Source organism: Panthera tigris, chromosome F3 (assembly GCF_018350195.1).
Source record: "Panthera tigris isolate Pti1 chromosome F3, P.tigris_Pti1_mat1.1, whole genome shotgun sequence".
NCBI classification, from domain to species: Eukaryota; Metazoa; Chordata; class Mammalia; order Carnivora; family Felidae; genus Panthera; species Panthera tigris.
Genome location: NC_056678.1, coordinates 20,772,996 through 20,795,340, shown reverse-complemented (window position 1 = coordinate 20,795,340; position 22,345 = coordinate 20,772,996). Strand labels below are relative to the sequence as shown.

At 37.7% G+C, this 22,345-nt stretch overlaps 1 protein-coding gene across 2 annotated transcripts in view; it reads right to left on the bottom strand.

The window, feature by feature from the left end:
- Positions 1 to 2,927: 2,927 nt before the first annotated feature.
- Positions 2,928 to 22,345, bottom strand: part of RALGPS2 (Ral GEF with PH domain and SH3 binding motif 2) — a 168,782-nt gene continuing 149,364 nt past the window's right edge. For both annotated transcript variants that reach the window (XM_042976680.1, XM_042976681.1), the window contains 3 exons: positions 17,787 to 17,892; positions 15,520 to 15,611; positions 2,928 to 8,638 (listed from right to left, as the gene is read on the bottom strand). In XM_042976680.1, coding sequence (XP_042832614.1) covers positions 8,609 to 8,638; positions 15,520 to 15,611; positions 17,787 to 17,892 — 228 coding nt within the window. In that variant the 3' untranslated portion in view covers positions 2,928 to 8,608. The remainder of the gene's footprint in view (positions 8,639 to 15,519; positions 15,612 to 17,786; positions 17,893 to 22,345) is intronic.

Below are 22,345 nucleotides of genomic sequence, written 5' to 3'. Positions count from 1 at the left end.
TACCCACAGAACTTCTTTCAAAATTAAGAGTCAATCCTCTCTAACCTGCTGTTGCTTTATCAACTAAATTTATGTAATATTTTAAATACTTGGTTGTCATCTCAACAATTTTCAGGACAACCTCACCAGGAGTAGATTCCATCTCCGGAAACCACTTTCTTTGCTTCTAATTCTAGTTCTCACGCTATTTCCACCAGCTCAGCAGTTCCTCCGCTGAAGTTCTCCTGAACCCCTCAAAGTCTTCTGTGAGGGTCAGAATCAACTTCTTCCAAACTCCTATTCATATTGATAACTTGGACCTCTTGCCATGAATCATGAGTATTCTTAATGGCATCTAGAATGAATCCTTTCCAGGTTTTCAATTTACTTTGCCCAGAGCCATCTGAAGAATCATTACCTGTGACTGCTATACCCTTATGAAATACATTTCTTAAAAATTAAGACTTAAAAGTCAAAATTACTCCTATGATACCATGGACTGTAGAATCGTGTTAGCACGCATGAAAACATTAATCTGGGAATGCAAACTGGTGCAGTCACTCTGGAAAACAGTATGGAGGTTCCTCAAAAAATTAAAAATAGAACTACCCTATGACCCAGCAATTGCCCTACTAGGTATTTATCCAAGGGATACAGGAGTGCTGTTTTGAAGGGGCACATCCACCCCAACATTTATAGCAGCGATATCAACAATAGCCAAAAATGGAAAGAGCCCAAATGTCCACCAATGGGTGAATGGATAAAGAAGATGTGGTGTGTATGTATGTATGTGTGTATACACACATATATTGAAATCATTATTGCACTATGTGCTAACTTGGATGTAAATGAAAAAATGTTAATAAATGAAAAAAAAATTTTTGTAAAAATAGAAAAAAATACATGCTAGAGATACAAAGGTATCTCTAGACAGACATGGGGGAAAAAAGAAAAGAAACATTAATCTCGTTGTACCTCTTCATCAGAGCTCTTGGATAACCAGATACATTGTCAGTGAGCATGTATTAAATCTTTTTCTTTTCTGAGCTTCAGGTCTCAACAGTGGGCTTAAAATATTCAGGAAACCATGTTGTGAACAGAAGTGCTGTCATCCAGGTTTTGTCCCATTACCAGAGCACAAGCAGAGTAGATTTAGCCTAATTCTTAAGGGCTCTAGGATTTTTGGCATGGTAACAGAGCATGCGCTTCAATTTAAAGTCACCAGCTGCATTAGCCCCCAAACGTAGGAGTCAGCCTTCCTCTGAAGCCAGGCACTGACTTCTCTAGCTATCGAAGCCCTACATGACATCCTCTTCCAGGATTAGGCTGTTTCATCTGCACTTAAAATCCATCGTTTAACGTAACTACCTTCCTTTTATTTTAGCTACATCTTCTGGGTCACTTCCTGCCTCACCTTGCACTTGTATGGTGTGGAGATGCTCTTTCCTTAAACCGCAAGAACCAGCTCCGCTAACTTCCAACCTTTCTTCTGCGGCTTCCTCACCTCTCTGTCTTCATGATATTGAAGAGTTAGGGCCTTGCTCTGGCTGTTTGAACTTCTGTCCAGACCATACCAGCAATAAGGCTGTTTTGTTTTCGAATCATTTGTGTGTTCACTGAAGTAGCACTTTTAATTTCCTTCAAGAACCTTCCTTTTGCATTCACAACTTGCCCAACTGTTTGGTGCAAGAGACCTTTTAGCCTAACTTGATTTTTTCACTAAGCTTATTTCTCCCCCCAAGGAGAGGGGGAGAGGGGGAGACGGAGGAGTGGCCAGCTGGTGGAACAGTCAGAATACACACAACGTTTACTGAAGTAAGTTTGTGGTCTTATATATGGGTGTTGTTTGTGGTGCCCCCGAACAACGACAACAAGATCAAAGATCACTGATCACATATCAGTAGAACAAACACGGTAATAATGACAGGATTTGAAATACTGAATAACCAAAATGTGACAAGAGACACAAAGTGAGCAAGTGCTGTCGGAAAAATGGCGCCGACGGACTTGTGCGAAGGAGGGCTGCCACAAACCTGCAGTTTGTACAAAATACAGTACCTGTGAAGTACAAGTATGCTTGTACTGGCTCACAGACAAGCACTAATGAAACAGAAAAGGGGAGCCAGAAACTGAGCGTGCACATATGGAAAACTCGTGTAGGACAAAGGTGGCACTGTGTGAAGTGAAGACAGGTTGACCCCATCAGAGAATTGTCACTCTTTTCATTCCGATGCGGGGACAGTGAAAATTTCCAAAGGCCATTAGCAAGGTGAGAACACTGGTGAAGCCTGGATCTTAGGGGCAAGCTCACGCGGAATTCTTAGATAACGCATGACCAACACCTCAGCCAATGACTCATGGGAGACTCAACCCAGCTGTTTCTGCACTTCTTACGATTTAATGTCATGTCTTAGAATCTATGAAATACAGTACGTATTAGCAAAGAAGGCCTCTCTGGGGACTGTTCGTAGCATATCATATACTTGAAGCGTGGAGATGAAGTTGGAAATATTATATCCATGACCTCTATTCCTCCAGACCCCATTGGTCAACCTGCCAGAGCGCACCCTCGTTCCAGCACAGAGAAGAGCGACTGAAGCATACCCAGACAGAAGCTTCCTGTACCAACAAAAACTTTGTCGATTGGTTTAGAAAGAGAAAAATATCAAGTTAGAGAACTTATTTAAGACTTAATGATGAAATGCATTTCAAAAGTTAGTGATCCAGGAGCCTGGGTGGCTCAGTTGGTTAAGCGTCCGACTCTTGATTTCGGCTCAGATCATGACCTCACAGCCTGTGGGATTGAGCCCTGCTTCAGGGTTCTCTCCCTCTCTCTGCCCCTCCGCAGCTTGCACTCTCCCTCTCTCAAAATAAGTAAATAATAAGATAAAAAAAAAAGTTAATGATAAAAATGTAAATATGGCAACAAATTATCCCCACACAATCTATATTTTTAAGTAATTTATTTCAATAGAAATATTTCAGAAAACTGTACTTAAATTCATTTTAAGTTAGCTTATGCAAACACACTGAAGATCTCACACTCACATCTGCATATTAAACAGAAACAAAAAATGAGAGAGGAACCAAGCTGCACATCACTCAGGGAGGTCATAGTGCAACTGAGTGCTTCATCACGGGAGTACCTCAGGTTAACTGGGATAAAGAAGAATAAAAATGGCTTGTGTTTTCCTGTATATTATCATCACTGGGATATGTATGCCCACAGATGTTTATCTCCTTTAGATGACATTGTGAACGAGTTCCCCGGTCCCCCCCCCCCGCCACATACACACTGCAGTGGGCTATAAAACAATAAATTTGTCAATAATCAAGATGTAGAAACTCTTGAGAGTCTGGTGATTTATGAGCAGCTACTGTGTCAGACCTGATAAGTCGATGATTACTGGACTCTATTTATGAGTAGTTCTAATAGGTGATATCTTTAGGGGAAAGTTAATATTTGTTAGTATCTAAAACACAGATAATATTTATGAAAATCTCTCTGGTCTATTAAAAGTCTCATCCCAAAGCACTATATGCATTCCATTCCTTTCATCCCATCACCACTCTGCAAGGCCAGGTGACTAGAATCAAAATTTAAATGCTGCTAATAACCCTTAAGGATCAGTTAACTCTTTAAACACGATATCTACTTCTGTATTCTGAAACATACTAGCCCTTAAAAAATGTGAAAATAGCATCTTGATTCAGTTGAACAACAGTCATTCCATATCTTGCAAGAGTCTCAGAAGCAAAATGTTTCCAAGTTTTGTTTTGACTGAGAAAGCTAGTTTAGTCTCTTAGCTTCCCTTTAATTTAGACATTAGAGTTATTTTCACTTTCCTGCAATAGTATTTTCAAGCAAACAAGAACTGGTAGGTTAAGTGACTGCCTGTTTGTTCTGAGTCTTATTTAAATGTAAAAATGAACCAAACTAAATTTCGCTTTTTTGTCAAAGAGATTATCATGACAAGATTTCAGTAGCTTTAATAAGATTCTCAACAAATCCTTCTGGCTATAATGTATTCTTCTAGGGATTTTCTGAAAGGTCTTTAGAATTAAATCTATGCTCAAAACGACAACATCAACAACACAAAATAAAACCAAACTCAGCTGGATGGATGCTCTTCAAAGCTGTTCATAAAAGCGCGCATCTAAAGGTTGATTTGGGCGGGTTTCATTTTAATCTCCCCTGGCAGGAGAGGGGCAGGGAGGGAGCTCGTCTAAAGAAGAATCAAGACCAAGGAGGACAGCAGCAACTGCCTGGAGGCCTGTGTACAGACTGTCTTGCACCTGCTGTGAGAAAGAGTAAGCTGGTGGACACAGGATAGCACACACTCCTGAAATCCGACAAGCAACAGGGCAGAGGATTATCGTCGTATTCGATGCCCTAAAATTGGTCCTCAAATTGTTAAGGCACTGACCAAATCTTCCCCACACTACCACTTGAGATACTGGTATAATGAAACTGCTTTCAATAACCTGAAAGAGTTTGCATGCACATATCTTTCATTAGAATCCTCGGAACGGGGAGAAAAAAAAAAAAAAAAAAAAAGAGGTCACTTTAGTCACAAGCCATTTTTAGGGGAGCAAAACCAAAAAGTACTTATTAAATCATTTAAAAAAGGTTGACTTCACGTGGAAAACAATGATCCTCAATGCGATTAAGTAACAATGTTTTTTCTCAAAGCTTAGAAAAAACAGAGTATCACTCTGGCTGTAAAACCATAAATTTACTATGTCTGAAAAAACCAGTATAAAAGAAGAGAGAGAAAATAAAAACAAACCCTAAAAGACCACCGAAGAAGTCAGGTAAACCTCACCACTTGCTTTGGATCATTTGTTCATGTGACAGCAATACTATAGTTCCACTGGGGCACAGCTGAATTCATCTTCATTTTCAAAAAGAGATCCTTTGAAGCAGAAGATTTCTTTTATTAAAAATTACCTTCTGTTAAGCAACACTGGTACCCTGCATTTGCAGAAGGTAACAGGTTGGTTTAAAAACCGGGTAGAAAGGAACGTGCCTCAAAAAACAAGAAGAAAATCAATAATGGATATATTCTTTTAAGAAGTTAATGGATTAAGTCTACTCCTATTATTGGTTTCCAATTAATACGATGCTTTATAGTTTTGTTTTCAGCAGTAAAGGTGTATAGTTTACAGATTTAATCTTAAGAAAAAAAAAAAGACTTCTGCTCAAGTCATTTGGCCAGGTAAATTCTAGTAACCCCAAGAGAGCGACAGGCTAGGCTGTTCTTCGAGGGCCCCGGTGTCAACTAATACACAGTGTAGACACTAGAGGCTGGAAACATTCCTTCTGCAACAATAGTGCTCCTTGGGCTCTTTTGTAAGTCACCCAGAAGAGGAATAAAGCCACTTATTAAAACTCTGCAGCTATAAACACCCTAACTCTTGACATACCAGAGGACCCGATACCATAACAGTCCATACAGAAGGTAGTGCAATAGTCATATGGGATTTTTTATGCAGAAGAAAAAAAAAAGATTGTCATTGAAGCACAGACCTAGGGAGAAAAAAAATACTCAAATTGTTGGGGTCCCTTTTTGTAATGTTTATAAAATTAATAATATTTACATAGTGAGGAAAATGCTATAGGAAGGTGTGTTTGATTAGTTCTCTTTCAATTCTTATAGTTTGAAGATCACGGTAAAAATAATACCTCTGGGGAAAAAAGAAAAGAAAACAAAACAAAACAGCAAAGTCCAAACCCCGGAGGGGGCATGAAACTGAAGCTAGAGCTCTGAAGGCCATTATTATGCAGGTATTTTTATAGTTGTATTTTAAAAACTGATGTTACTTCTGTATGAAAAATAAGATTCGGTGTTCAAAGAAACTGTTAAATTACATGTGCCTCAAAGTGTATTTTGGCTAGTATTATATACTACTACACCAGGCAGTATAATATGCCAATATTTATGCTTATTGTAAACTAGCTTAAATTTAAATTATAATGGAATTTCTAATGAGTTGTTCTCGGCTAGGAGAAAAAAAATGAGCGTAATATTGATAGAAATCTCAAGCTTTTGAGTCACTTGTTTACTAATTTATTAAGTGTAGGCTTAATAAGAGGAAAAAATTTCATCTTTCTACTAATAAACCACCTAAATATTTAGTATTATTTTGGTGACCTATTTTCTTTGTTTCAATTGTTAGATCATTTGGTGAATTATAGATCAAAAATTCACCTATGCTATTTTAATTCCCTGCTTTCACTGGTTTCCATTTGCTTCAAATGCTAAAATAATCCTCAAAAGCAACGTATAATCTTTTGAATAGACAAATTTGAAGACAGAAGAGCAATGGCTGCTTCTACTGCACAGATACGTTAAGAGTTTCGGTCAGCCGGAGGCCACAATTCTATACGGGGACTGTTCACCACATTTGAACACTACTCTTTCTCTGTGCAAGCATCCCTTAACGTTTAGAGCTGAAAATATCAAACACGTCTTCCAGTTTAGCTCTCTCTTTGGCAAAACTGTGTGATGTCAGGCTCTGACTTCAGTTGCAAATCTCCACAAATATGGTTAACCTACAACATATCTACTTTAGCTTATTTATGAGAACATAATAGTAAAAAATCCACAGGGTTTTCATCCACAGTATTTTAAAAAGCACATACACTGTTAAAAACACTTATTTCTGAAGAGAAATAGACAAATTAAGGAATTTTTTAAAAATGCAAAACCAAAGAAAGATGTGCAAGGTCTATATAGTAATACTGTTGGCTATGCATGTGGTATCTTTCTATGTACCTGACGTGGGTTAAGCCTGGGAGGTCATTAACTGAAAAATCATTGACCACAGGCAACATTTTGCCCTCTCTAGCCTATGTCACTTTCCACAAAACCAGAAATATTGGTATTTCTAACTGTGCCATATGAGAAAAATATTTGAACTGTTCATATCCTTTCCCAAAAGCTCTTCTACTTTCCTTTGGATAGATTTTTAGCTAATTATTCTGTGGGCAATATTTTCTATTTAATATTTAAGTTTCAAGAGTGAAATATTTATGATTAAAAAAAAGTATAAAACTCTCTAAGAATGCAAATGTAAGAAATTCTATGTGAGGCCCAAAGTATTACAAGTTTATTGGAAGGTATCAGTCGAAAAGCATTTCTTACTCTGGGCCACTGCTAAATTACACAGTGCCCCATGAGCTTACAGCATCTAACACATAGCTATTGTTCAAGTGCCATTTTTTTGTTAAAACTCTAAGGCAGTTCACCTTTGAACTTTTTTTTCTTTCTGCAATTCAACATTTATTCTGGAAATTAAATGTACTGTTGTGTAGAAGAGCTCTCACAAAACAGCTTGGTCAACTACTGATGAAATAATGGTTTCATGGCAGGGGCCAACAGTAAGTTTTCAGAAAAATGTTTTTTATAAAGGAAAGTTATGGGAGAAGGAAAGTTTTGATAAACTGAAGATTCCCAGAATCTCAATCTTTCCCCTTTTCCCCTTTTAAAATTATTTCGTATGCCTTATAATAAAATACATACACACATACACATGTGGAAGCTCTTATAAACAAATGTGACCCTGAATCTCCTATTTAACAAAAATAATGAAAATGACTAATAAAAAAAAACTGGCATTGTATACATTACACCCTGTAAAAGAAAATATTGTGATGAAATATCAATACATCACCTTGATAACAAAAATCACCAGTGACTGGCAGAAGGGTTAATTCAATTAACTTGAAAAAAATGTAGTTACTGTAAAATCTCAGAAAAGTTTAGGTTGGGATTATGGTTCTTTCCTAAGCAGATCTGTGGTCCAACAATGAATTCAAACAAAAGGCTAAACTTCAAACCCAGTTAAAAACAACCATGTTTTCTGGAGCCCACTTGAAAGAGCGTCTGAAACAGGAACACTCAGCCTTTATGCCTCCTGCAGGAAATGAGGTTCCCCATACAGTACTATATTTCAGAACTTTAGTGTCTAAAAAAAACTCCCCTCATTCAAAGCAAACCCCACCCCCAATCCCGAACACACCCCAACCACTCACATTGTGAACACGTCTAATTCCTAAACTCTTGCTGTGGGAAAGCCAGTGAGGCTGCAGATTACTGGAAGCCAAAGCAGCCTTTCAGGTAGGCTGTTGGCAGCATCCTACTTGGGCAGGGTATCTTCACACCTCAGTTCAAAACCAGCCCCTCACATGACCCATAAGAAGTATGTTTTTCCTTTTTAAAGTGTTTCTAAAAAAGGCGATTCCCCCCTCCAAAATTAGTACAAAGTTAAAAGAAATGCAAATCAGCTATGATCTATCCCAAGCACAGCACCGCCGGAAGAGTCACACGCACTATTTGGTGTTTCATGTTGGTTTCCCTTTCATTCTTTTAAGGCAGTGGTTTCTGCAGGTCAGTTCGGAGAAAAGAAGCGCGGTCCATGGCAGTTTGTTGTGTAACTCCAATTTGTTCTCTGGGAATATCTCACTTCATTCCCTGAAAGTAGTGCTTTTTTGGTTCAGAACTCCAAAGGCTGAGACGGAGCCTCTGGGCTCCTCCTGGCACAGAACTGGTTTATAGCTGGCGCTTTCATCAGCTCCTTGCTTTTACTTAGGGGCAATAGTTCACCTCGCTTCTTTCTTAGGCTTTTACTCAAAAGTCATCAAGTTTGTAGGAACCTTAAAAATATAAGCATCACAAAACTGATAGTATTTAAAAGTTGTTTTTCAAAGTATTATTTCTTATCTTTTCTTGTCATTTTAAGTAAGCCCAAATATCTCTTTATAAAAGGAATTTGACAGAAGGTACTGCAATCATTTATGAATAATGAATAAAATATGCTAGAACATTTTTGAGAAAATCACTGAGTTAATACTCTTTTTCCAAAAAACTGAAATTGGAACAGGAGAAAGGGTGGAGACGGTGTCTTTCTTGTCTAACACAGAGGCTCAGCAGATGCTTGCTGAGTGAAAAAAATGAATCAGAAAAGAAGTTCGGCTCAAGTAGGGTGAGACTCACACAAATGTGCTTGTCATCATCTATTTTCTCATTATGTGTATCACCATGAGTTTCTACATTCACATTTTAAAATCACAGGTCATCTTATAATGAATGTTACAAAGAATTTCTTTGTGAAATCATCATGAAAATACATATGGAAGAATAAAACTTATCATTAGATAAATTCTGATCTGACACTTTGTGACTCTGAAAAAAAAAATCAACAGGTTATATAATAGTTTGCTGCCTATAGAGTGGATGGAATCAAATTTAATTCCTTACAGAAATCAACAGCAAGCCACGAAGTCCACGTTTTGATGAGGAGAAACTCCACAATAACTCTTTGAAATAGGAATATATGTTGTTTTTAAAAATCAGTTGATGAGTCCTCTAGTCAAGGACTAAAGAGGTTTTCACCATGTTAAAATACACTCTTAACCTTTACTATCAGTTTTCTTATCAGTGTGCTGGGAGAGATACCCCTATTTCAATGGTCCTTTCTCTGTCCTTTAAAGCAGCTTAACAGCTCTCACACTTTAGCAATCTTTTCCTGAAAATCCTAGGATACTCAAAAAAAAAAAAAAAAGGTGGGTGAGTCTCCTACATTTGTCATCTTTGGAATGAAAAAGTTCCTTAACAATACATTTACAATTGAATTATAAATCAAATACAATACAGGGGCACTTGGGTGGCTCAGTTGGTTAAGTGTCTGACTCATGATTTTGACTCAGGTTATGATCTCACGTTCATGAGCTCAAGCTCTGCACTGAGCTTTGTGCTGACAGCACAGAGCCTGTTTGGAATTCTCTCTCTCTCTCTGAACCTCCCCTGGCGTGTGCTGTCTCTATCTCAAAATAAATCAATAAACTTAAAAAAAATTACAATACGAATGCTCAAAAGTGCTTAAAGTACAAATTCTCAGGTCTGGTGATAAAAAACCCATATCTAAATAAAGCATAAGCTCATTTCCTCCTAAGTTCCTTGAATGTGATTTAAGGTGTTGTATTTGAATCAGAGTCTTCTATTAAAAATTTTCAAATTTCACAGCTTCTATTTATACATTTGCTGCTACTCTAATTCTTCCAAGTATAGAGAAAAATGAATAAAACCCATTTACACACATTTGGTTGACTTTTTCAGCTGGAAGGTCTACTAATATAGTAAAAGAAATTGAACCTGTATGTTGGTATGCATACACTTTCTAGATTAATCTTGAAATCTGAGATTAAAAAAAATGACACAATACCTTAAGCACATTTAAAGAATGTAAGTTATGCTGCATTGCACATAACCTTAGTCCAGGCAAAAGGAGGTCTGTTTCCTTTATTCTGTCCCAGACACTAACCTGACAGAGGCAAGAAGGTTATCTTTGTTCTAGATCATTTCCTTCTTAATGGAGGGTGCTAAAAATGATATCAAATACTGCTCTTAGTCTTTCCTATATATATCTAAAACGAAAACACTAAGAGAACAAGGCCTATTCTAACAAATTTAGAAAGACTGGATCTAAAGGATAGAGGTATTTACTTGTTTGACCCTGTGTAGGTCACTTAGCATGTCTGAGATTTAGTTTCTTCCTTTATCAAAAAAGGGGTAATAACTTAGGGCCTGACAGCATAGGGTGAAAAATACTTTTATAAATGATATAAACTTATATAGTGTATTACATTATTCAAAATTAGCTACAGATAACACTTCTGAATTTTGGTACCTTAAGTCAATGGTCTTCAAATATACTCAACTAAAAACTGGTGTATAAAAAAATCTACACATATTTCCATAACTGCAGCTATCTTTATTTCATGTCTGCTCTAACAGTTCATGGTTCAACTTTAGATCTGCAGCAGGGTTTGGGGAAAACAACACCGTGGCTTCATTCTTCTTTGCAGCTACAGCCTCTGAATTAGACCATCTTTGTTTCAGTAAAATAAAAACAAATCCATGGGTTTTTTGGGGGGGGGGGGTTTCACTACAACTATAGGAACCTGCATCTAGTCAATAGAATAAAGAGGAATCAGAGTAATTTTTATTAAAGTGCCATCTAAATTTACCCTCTGTGGGACTATATTCCTTTGCCTCTCACTATATTCTACCAACATGGCCTCATTTGCCTATTTTGAACATCTTAAGCTCATTTCAGTTTCAGGAACTTTGAACTTTCTGTTCCCTCTACCAGACCTCTGTTCCCATTAATCTTCTTTATTTATTTTTTATTTAAAAAAAAATTTTTTTTTAATGTTTATTTATTTTTGAGACAGAGAGAGACAGAGCATGAACGGGGGAGGGTCAGAGAGAGGGAGACACAGAATCTGAAACAGGCTCCAGGCTCTGAGCTGTCAGCACAGAGCCTGACGCGGGGCTCGAACTCATGGACTGCGAGATCATGACCTGAGCCAAAGTCAGCCGCTTAACCGACTGAGCCACCCAGGCGCCCCTGTTCCCATTAATCTTCACATGGCTGCTCCTTCTTGTTATTCATGTCAATGTCTTCAGGGAGATCTTTGTGCTCATTCTTTCTTTATTAAATTAAAAAAAAATTTTTTTATGTTTATTATTTACTCTTGAGGGAGTTAGAGCACGAGCCAGGGAGGAGCAGAGAGAGACAGAGACAGAGAGAGAGAGAGAGAGAGAGAGAGAGAGAGAGAGAGAATCTGAAGCAGGATCCAGGCTCTTCACTGTCAGCACAGGGCCCGATGTGGGGCTCAAACTTGTGAACCACAAGACCTGACCTGAGCCGAAGTTGGATGCTCAACTGACTGAGCCACCCAGGCCCCCCTTAAATTTTTTTTTTAATGTTTATTTATATTTGAGAGAAAGAAAGAGCATGAGTTGGGGAGGGGTAGAGAGACGGGGAGACACAGAATCTGAAGTAGGCTCCAGGCTCTGAGCTATCAGCACGGAGCCTGATGGGGGGCTGGAACTCATGAACTGTGAGATCATGACCTGAGCCAACTGAGCTACCCAGGTGTCCCTCACTCTTATTTAACGTTGTATCTAAATATGGCATCCTTTCTTGATAAAAACTCTCAAGAAAGTAGGGATAGAAAGAACATACCCTCAAGATCATAAAGGCCATATACGAAAGACCAACAGCCAGTATCATCCTCAATGGGGAAAAACTGAGAGCTTTCCCCCCTAAGGTCAGGAGCACGACAAAGACGTCCACTCTCACCACTGTTATTCAACATAGTGTTGTAAGTCCTAGCCTCAGCAATCAGACAGCACAAAGAAATAAAAGGCATCCAAATCAGAAAGGAGGACGTCAAACTTTCACTCTTCACAGATGACGTTATACTGTATGTGGAAAACCCAAAAGACTCCACCAAAAAACTGTTAGAACGGATATATGAATTCAGCAAAGTCGCAGGATATAAAGTCAATGTACAGAAATCAGTTGCATTTCTATACAACAATAATGAAGCTGCAGAAAGAGAAATCAAGGAATCAATCTCATTCACAACTGTACCAAAAGCATAAAATACCTAGGAATAAATCTACCAAAGAGGTGAAAAATTTATACACTGAAAACTATAGAAAGCTTATGAAAGAAACTGAGGAAGACACAGAAAAAATGAAAAAACATTCTGTGCTTATAGACTGGAAGAACAAATATTGTTAAAATGTCAACGCTACACAAAACAATCCACATATTCAATGCAATCCCTATCAAAATAACAGAAGCATTCTTCACAGAACTAGAACAATCCTAAAATTTGTTTGGAACCAGAGAAAAGACCCTGAATAGCCAAAGCAATCCTGAAAAAGAAAACCAGAGCTGGAGGCATCACAATCCTGGACTTCAAGCTGTATTACAAAACTGTAATCATCAAGACAGTATGGTATTGACACAAAAACAGACACACAGATTTAATGGAACAGAATAGAGAACCCAGAGATGGACCCACAAACATATGGTCAACTAATCTTTGACAAAGCAGGAAAGAATATCCAAAGGAAAAAACAGTCTCTTCAGCAAATGGTATTGGGAAAACTGGACAGCAACATACACAAGAATGAAGCTGGACCACTTTCTTACACTGTACACAAAAATAAACTCAAAATGGATGAAAGACCTAAACGCAAGACAGGAAGCCATCAAAATCCTAGAAGAGAAAACAGGCAACAACCTCTTTGACCTCGGCTGCAGCAGCTTCTTAACTTGATATGTCTCCAGAGGCAAGGGAAACAAAAGCAAAAATGAACTATTGGGACCTCATCAAGATAAAAAGTCTCTGCACAGCAAAGGAAACAACTGACAAAACGAAGAGGCAACAGACAGAATGAGAAGATATCTGCAAATGACACATCAGATAAAGGGTTTGTATCCAAACTCTATAAAGAACTTATCAAACTCAACACCCAAAAACCAAATAATCCAGTGAAGAAACGGGCAAAAGACATGAATAGACACTTCTCCAAAGAAGACATCCAGATGGTCAACAGACACATGAAAAGATGCTTAACATCACTCATCATCAGGGAAATAAAATCAAAACCACAGTGAGATACCACCTCACATCTGTCAGATGGTTAAAATTAACAACTCAGGGGGGCACTTGGGTGGCTCAGTTTGTTTGGCGTCCAACTGCAGCTCAGGTTGCGATCTCCTGGTTTGTGAGTTTAAGCCCCATGTTGGGCTCTGTGCTGACAGCTCAGAGCCTGGAGCCTGCTTCAGATTCTGTGTCTCCCTCTCTCTCTGACCCTCCCCTGCTCACAGTCTGTCTGGCTTTCTCTCAAAAATAAATGGACATTGGGGCGCCTGGGTGGCTCAGTTGGTTAAGCGTCCGACTTCAGCTCAGGTCACGATCTCGTGGTCCGCCAGTTTGAGCCCCGTGTCTGGCCCTGGGCTGATGGCTCAGAGCCTGGAGCCTGCTTCCGATTCTGTGTCTCCCTCTCTCTCTGCCCCTCCCCCATTCATGCTCTGTCTTTCTCTGTCTCAAGAATAAATAAACGTTAAAAAAATTAAAAAAAAATAGACATTAAAAATAATTTTTAAAAATAAATAAAATTAAATTAACAACTCAGTGGGGGCTTGGATGGCTCAGTTGGTTAAGCTTCCAACTTCAGCTTAGGTCATGCTCTTGTGGTTCGTGGTCTGGAGTCCCGTGTTGGACTCTGCTGACAGCTCAGAGCCTGGAGCCTGCTTAGGATTCTGCGTCTCCCTTGCTCTCTGCTCCTTCCCTGCTCACGCTCTGTCTTTCCCTCTCTCTCTCAAAAATAAACAAACATTTTTTAAAAAATTAAAAAAATACAATTAACAACTCAGGCAACAACAGGTGTTAGTGAGGATGTGGAAAAAGAGTAACCCTTTTGCACTAGAGGGAAGGCAAACTGTTGCAGTCACTCTGGAAAACAGTGTGGAGGTTCCTTAAAAGATTAAAAATAGAACTACTCTACGACCCAGAAACTGCACTACTAGGTATTGATCCAAAGAATACAGGAGTGCTGATTCAAAGAGACACATGCACCCCGATGTTTATAGCAGCACTACTGACAATAGCCAAAGTATGGAAAGAGCCTAATGTCCACTGACTGATGAATGGATAAAGAAGATGTGATGTGTGTGTGTGTGTGTGTGTGTGTGTGTGTGTGTGTGTGTGTGTGTGTATAATGGAATATTGCTCGGCGATCAGTAAGAATGAAATCTTGCCATCTGCAACTATGTGGATGGAACTAGAGTGTATTATGCTAAGTGAAATTAGAGAAAGATACCATATCTCACTCATATGTGGAATTTAAGTAACAAAACAGGTGAATATAGGGGAAGGGAAGCAAAAATAAGACAAAAACAGAGAGGGAGACAAACCATAAGAAACTCTGAAATACAGAGAACAAAGGGGGTTTGCTGGCAGGGTGTTGGGTGGGGGGATGGGCTACATGGGTGATGGGTATTAAGGAGGGTACTTGTTGGGATGAGCACTGGGTGTTATATGTAAGTGATGAATCACTAAATTCTATTCCTGAGTCATTATTACACTATATGTTAACTAACTTGGATTTAAAGGAAAAAAAATCAAATGAATAATTTTAGGGGTTAATAAAAAAAATAAAGTGGTGTCTACTCTCATCTTTCCATATCACATAACTATTTTTTATATAGTTTGTATAGTTCTATATACAGTTTTCAGCAGTTCAAATTTTATTTGTTCATTTTTTGGTACATTTAAAAATTTTTATTTATTTTGAGAGAGAGTAGAGAGAGAAGAGAGAGAAAAAGGCAGAAAGAAGAGCGAAAATCCCAAACAGGCTCTGCATTGTCAGCACGGAGCCCAACCTCGGTTTGATCTCACGAATTGGGAGATCCTGCCCTGAGCCGAAATCAAGAGTCGGACGCGTAACTGAGCCACCCAGGCACCCCTCTTTGTTCACTTTTTATTGACTATCTCCTCACTAAAATGTGGACTTCATACCTTGCTGACCACTGACAACAAGAAAAAGAATAAAAACAATACTGTTTTCCCTCTTCATTCCTAAAACTGGTCTCCTTACTTCCCTTTGGAACTGGTTAAATACAGGCCCATGTTCGGGCCCACCATGAGGATGGAGGCGAGCGGCTCACCTGCTGTCTGTTGCTCTGGCAGGCTGCACTCAAGTGCTTAAACCACAGCATCGCGTTCATTCTGTTGCCAGCTTGAAACTTGTATGAATTTCCTAAAATTACCAAAAACAAGGGGACAATAACAAAATTTTAAGCACTATGACATATAATAATTCAGGCAGATACCAGAGAGCAAACTAAAACATGACTAGAATTCTCAGTTTCAGAATTCTGTGCCTCGAACACCTGATCTTCTGATATAAATAAAAAGAAGAGTTCTCAGTGCTACATTCACACGCTATCGTTAATTCCAAAAGCCACCATTTTGCTGTTTATGAATCGGCAGAGAAGTACTTTTGTCTCCTTAAATGCTCTTTAAAGTGTACCTAAATAAAAGAATTGTTTGGCTCCTCTAGATTTGTGAGTGTGACGGAGAGTGAAGAATATGTTAATATTAAGTTTTTACAGGCAAAATACTTTAACATGTTTGACACTTAAACATCAAGTATCTACTGTCATTAGGGATTAATTACCTAACATCAATATCAACTATGCTCTTAGTTTTTGGTTACAGTTGCCAAAATTATTACAGATTGCCAGGTCTACTGAGGGCTTGCTGGGAAAATCTGAAAAACCATGTTTTCCTCTTTTAGAAAATTAGAAATTCATCCATTTTGTGTGTATTTAGAACTTATGCTAATTCAAGACTGACACATAATAAATATATCTTATATAATCGTATATATTAAGGTAATAAACTGAAAAAAGAAAGGATTCATGTACTGAAGCCTGCCCTAAGTTGAGCTTTATTCTGTTTTTTTCATGGACCTAAGTTCTTTTTATTTCCCAATTCGTACTGAATTCTACTCTTTCCTTTATAATTGCATTCGATGGTCCAAGAGCCTGACCTTTATTTAGTCATGATAGAGCTTTCCTTTGAGACTTGAACACTCAAAGGACGTTTTCACTTTCAGAAACAACAGTTTTTCTCCACCAAATGTTTAATGTTCAATAATACTGTTTTACTTGCTGAATTTAGATGCAGACGTTAGATCAATCTGAATAGAAGGCACATCTACAGTTAAGCTGGTCACAGCTGCCGTTTACCTACTTTCTCCTCCCTAACAGAAGGCCATTAGTTCAGATGTCACAAAAACCTCGGCAACTTGGAAATAGTTCTATCAAGCTACACTAAGGGAACTGAAAGAAAATAAAGAATTTGTTAAGTAAACCCAATGAAAATGATCTTAAAATGTAATTTTATGAATAATGTCTTTGGGATTTGGGGAGTAGGGCAGGGACTTTGAATTTAGAATACTGAGTAGAGAGTCCTTACTCTATAAATCAATCTATTGAATCTCAAATGAGACATTTTGCTACTATGATTTTTTTCTGTATCTAACATATTTGCTTCACTTTTCACTTAAAATGCTATAATATCCTAAAAGCAGAGTATCTGTTGATGTAAAATACATTCTGAATAAACAGACATCAAAATATAACTGTACAGTCAAGAAGTATAATTTCAGTGGTGAGTTGCTTCAGTGTAAGATTCTGGGCAGATATGAAAGAATTTCCTGTCTAGCTTCCTTTGAGGTGCTCATCAAGAGCTGGCAGTTGTTAGGAAGGAAGAGCAGCAATCATGTAAGGATCTGTTTCTAATGGCTGCCTGCGGTCTCCACTTAGAGATGCACACAGGGTCAGGAGGTAGGATCGGATTCTAATCGGCCCACTGTCTAACTTCTCAGATCCACTTGAAAAACTCCTATAGTCAACAGCCAATAATTTCATTTTTAAGTCTCTCTCTACATTGCAAGCAAAGTATTATAAATCATATTTTGAAAGTGATAGGAGTCAACCAATTAATTTAATTAAAAATAATGGAATAAAAATCATTTAGAGGACAACCTCTGTCACATTTAGAACTTAAGAATAATAATTTCAGGGTACAAATAAAGGGGTGCTGCACATATGGCAAATCATGGCCTATAGATTCTCCAACTCCCTCCTTCCCTCCCTCCCTCCCTCCCTGGTTCTTAGCTCTCTAGGGATTACTTGGGCTTTTAATTTCAAGTTTATGACCATGTAGCAAAGAAAATATGCTTATAATAGATACTGATATCTAAAAATATTGGCATCATTACTACACATTATGTGACAGAAATATTTCCAAGACATAAAACTATACAAACACGTTCCTGGTCAAGTATTCCACTTAAACTAGGTTTTGGCCAGCTGAAAGTTATGTATGCGCAGTACCTTAAACCCTAGTTATTCTAATGATTCACCTTTCTCAGAGTCAGTCAGCAAGAAGAGATCTGGGTGTTCTGGGTCATCAGCCATCATCACCATCCATCCTACCACAGATATGTTCTTATTCGATGTTGATTTGAACTGAGAGATAAAAAGATAATTACTGGAAACACAAAATTTATGGCTCATCCTAAACAAACCTTAAGAATGAGCATATTTTCAGTTTCTCCCACTGAGAGGTGAGATTTGTGACTCCATGTTGGTCAAGTCTGCTCACAGCCTTTTACTTACAACTAAACTCCATTTAAGCATGCCCTCTTTTAGGTAGTCTCCTACTTTCCAGATCCTTCATAGCTTCAACTCTTTATCAAAGTGTAACTGTCTGAGTCTCAATTACCTAAAAGCATGATCTTTTGCTGGGTTTGGTAAATTCATCTATGTTGTTTTTTTCTGTTCCTTACTATGTTGCCCCTCACTCCTTGCTTATAGGAAACATACCTGCATTTTAATCAAGGTGTTATCTTTTCTCACTCAGCTTTACTGAGATGTAATTAACATACAACACTGTGGAAGTTTAATGTGTACAATGTAATACGGGTTGTTCTCTTAAACCTGATGATTTACTAAGTCAGCAATGCTATCAGACAATTCTTAATAGTATATTCTTACTTGTATTTCTCAAAAAAAAAAAGGTATTCTTGGCACGTTTGTTACTTTTCTATTCTTGTTTTTAAAGTTATACATAACATGAAATAAATGTAATGAAAAAGGGGCTGTTATAAAGGAACAGAAAATTAGGTTAATCTCATTCATAAACATAAATGAAAAAATATTAAGTACTGGTGTATAAAAAGCTGATATATATGACAAACTGGATTTATCCGAGGAATGTGAGGTTGATTTAATGTTAGAAATCAACTAGTGCAACTAAGTTGGATTTATTTCAAGAAAGTAAGATTAGTTCAACTTTAGAAAAAAAATTTTTTTAATTTATAGAAAAATTATTAAAGCAAATCACCATATTAACAGATTAAAAAGAAAAAATACTCTCAACTCAGCTGATGCAAAATAAAACCATCTGGTAAAATATAATGCAAGTCTGTGATAGACTAGGAATAGAAGAGCAGTTTCTAATTCAATGAAGAGTATCCACCAAGCAAACAAACAAAACCTACATAAAACCCAAACCAAAACAAAGTAGGAAAGAAAAAAAAAAATTCCCAAATCAAAACCCTGTAATACACACATTCAAGGGTAAAATTCTAAAAACATTTCAAAATCGGTATCAAGACAAGGATGCCCACCATTGCTACATCCACTCAACACAGAATTTGAAGACTTAGCTTAATATGACAATAAAAAGGAAATAAAAGGTGTAAAAGTAAGGAAGAAATAAAACTGCCATTACTCACAGGTGATAATATTGACACAGAAAATCCACTCAAACATACCAAATTAATAAGTTTGATTAGCAAGGATGCTTGGAAAAGATCAGTATGAAAGTCAAATGTAATTCTATACACTAGAAATATAATAGTCATTTATAAGAGAGCAATACATGTAACAAGGCATACGGGAAAGTGTAACAGTTCAAAGGTATTCAAGAAGCCATAAATCAATGAAGAAATACCATGAGATGAAGAAAAAGGTGTGATTTGTATAGATCTCCCTATTTGATTCTCCCTAAATTGATCTATAGATTCAGTGTCATTTCAATAAAAATTTCAATAGGGTTTGGGGTGCCTGGGTGGCTCCGCTGGTTAAGCATCGACTTCGGCTCAGGTCATGATCTCACGGTTCCTGGGTTTGAGCCCCGTGTCGGGCTCTGCGCTGTCAGCTGGGGAGCCTGGAGCCTGCTTCAGATTCTGTGTCGTCTCCCTCTCTCTCTGCCCTTCCCCCGCTCACACTCTGTGTGTCTCTCTCTCTCTCAAAAATAAATAAAGAACATTAAAAAAATTTTTCAATAGGGTTTTACATGGAACTTGATAAGCTGATTCTAAAATTTATATGCAAGGGCAAAGGAGCAGAAATAGCCAATATACTCCTGAGAACAATTAGGTAGGACCTGCCCTGATAAACATCGAGACTCATAAAGCTACAGTATTTGAGACCATGGGCTACCGGGACAGGGATGGACAGGGCAAAGAAAGTTGAAGAGAGCATAGAGATGGGCACAGAGATGCAAATTCATATGACAAGAGTGGGCTCTGCAGACTGGTGAAGAATGAATCGTTCAATAAAAAATGCCAGGAAAATTGGTTATCCATGCAGAAAAAACATGAAGATGAATGCTTATTTCTTATCACACCTCTCTCGCCCCCCTCTCCCTCCCTCATGCGTACACACACCTACACACACACACACACACACACACACACACACACACACACACACACACGTCTCTGATTCCAGGTAGATCAATGATTTTAAAGCGCAATGCAAAACTAAATCCATTAGTAGAAAATACAGAATATCTTAATGATCTCAGGTTAGAGAAGAATTTTGAAAACATGACTCAGAAAGTACTAGCCATAAAGGGAAAGATAAATTTTATCACTTTAAAATTAAGAACTCTTCAGTAAAAGTCGTCCCAAAGAAAGTTTGAAAAAACAAGTCAAATTAGAAACTGGAAGAAGATACTTGCAACACATGACTACTAATCGATCAGTGTCTAGAATATATAAAGAACTTTCACCAATTCGTTAGAAAACGTATCACCCAATAGGCAAAATATTTACCCAGATATTCTGCACAAGACACATGAATGACCAATAAACATGAAAACAATTTCAAACTCATTAAGCAATCAGGGGTATATAAATTAAAATCATGATGTGCCATTTCATATTTACTAGATTAGCCAGAATTTAAAAGCCTGACAAGTATTGTGTTAACAATGAGGAGGCTCAACCTCACTATGCTACCGGTGAGTGTGTAAATCTATTTGGCATTTTCTTGTAAAGTTGAACATCTGCATTCCTAGAGAACATACACACAAAAATATTCACAGGGGCACTGCTAGATACAGCAAAAAACTGGCAACTATGCAAATATCTATCTACAGTAGAATGATGAATACATTATGTAAGATTCATAAAATGGAAGACTATTCAATTGTGGAAAGAAAAAAGTGACAGTTATATGCATCAACAGTGATGAATCTCAACAATATAGTATTAAGCAAAAAAGGTAGTGCTTCAGCCTATATATGTGAATCTATTCAGGTACAGTTAAAAAATAATGTGTTAAGGAAATCTGTAAAGTAAAAAAAAAAAAAGCAGTAATGAATGTAAATTCAGGATAGTGACAGGCTGGATGGAAGGAAGAAGATGCTCTCTGGGAAGATATAGATGGTTTCACTAAGACTGTTTCTTATGCTGGGTGTAGAGTTATAAAGGCATTCATTTTATTACTCCTTAAAGTGTACATGTACACCACACACCTTTCACGTTTCACAATTTTAAAGTAATGGGAAAAAGTATGAACACAGCACATTACTTGTAACGACATGGGCACTACAAAAATGAAAGCTAATTACAAAGTTTTAATACTATCAAAAATGAAACGGGCAATACTCCAGAACTGCTGATTTGACAGCTTATAATTTATGTCAAAGCAAACAGCATGATTTTCCAATGTTCTTTTCCTAACCTTAAAAAAAAAAAAGTAACTCAAGCAATGTAAGTCTCTTTGTATAGAGGGCCAAAGCATAGGGAGTAAAAATGCCCCTTGACCACCAGCTGAATCTCATCCCACTCCCCAAAATTCATCACTGTTCACGGTGGAGCCCTCTGGACCCTTGTCTATGCATTTACACCAAAGACTTTTATTATTATTTTTTTAATGTTTATTTATTTTTGAGAGAGAAAGAGAAAGAGACAGAGACAGAGACAGAGAGAGAGAGAGAGAGAGAGAGAGAGAGAGAGAAAGGGAGTGTGGGAGGAGCAAAGAGAGAGGGTGACCTAGAATCTGAAGCAGGTTCCAGGCTCTGAGCTGTCAGCACAGAGCCCCACGTGGCACTCGAACTCACCAACGGTAAGATCATGACCCAAGCTGAAGTCAGATGCTTAACCGACTGAGCCACCCAGGTGCCCCACCAAAGACTTTTTTTGATACTGTTGGTTTTCATATACAGTTGACTCTTGACCCTTGAGCAACACGGGTTTGAACTGCGCAGGTCCACTTATATGCAGTTCTTGGATAAATACAGTAAGTGTATTTTTTTCTTATGGTTTTATTAACATTTCCCCCAGCTTCCTTTATTGTAAGAAAACATCATATAACACATACAATATACAAAATATGTCAATAAACTCTTCATGTTATTGGTAAAGCTTTTGATCAACAGTAGGCTACTGGTAGCTAAGTTTTTGGGAAGCTGGATTTTCAACTGCACGGGAGTGGGAGGGAGCCAGGGTAGCTGCTCCTAACCTAGCTGTTCAAAGGTCATCTGTACAAACAGGGGCGTATGTATACTCTGACTTGTGGTTTTCACTTGTCAGTAATTCCTTATTGATAAGTATTTTGAGTGTTTATAGATTTCTGCTATTATAAACACTACAGGAATATGCTTCTACAGGTATCTTTGTGCACT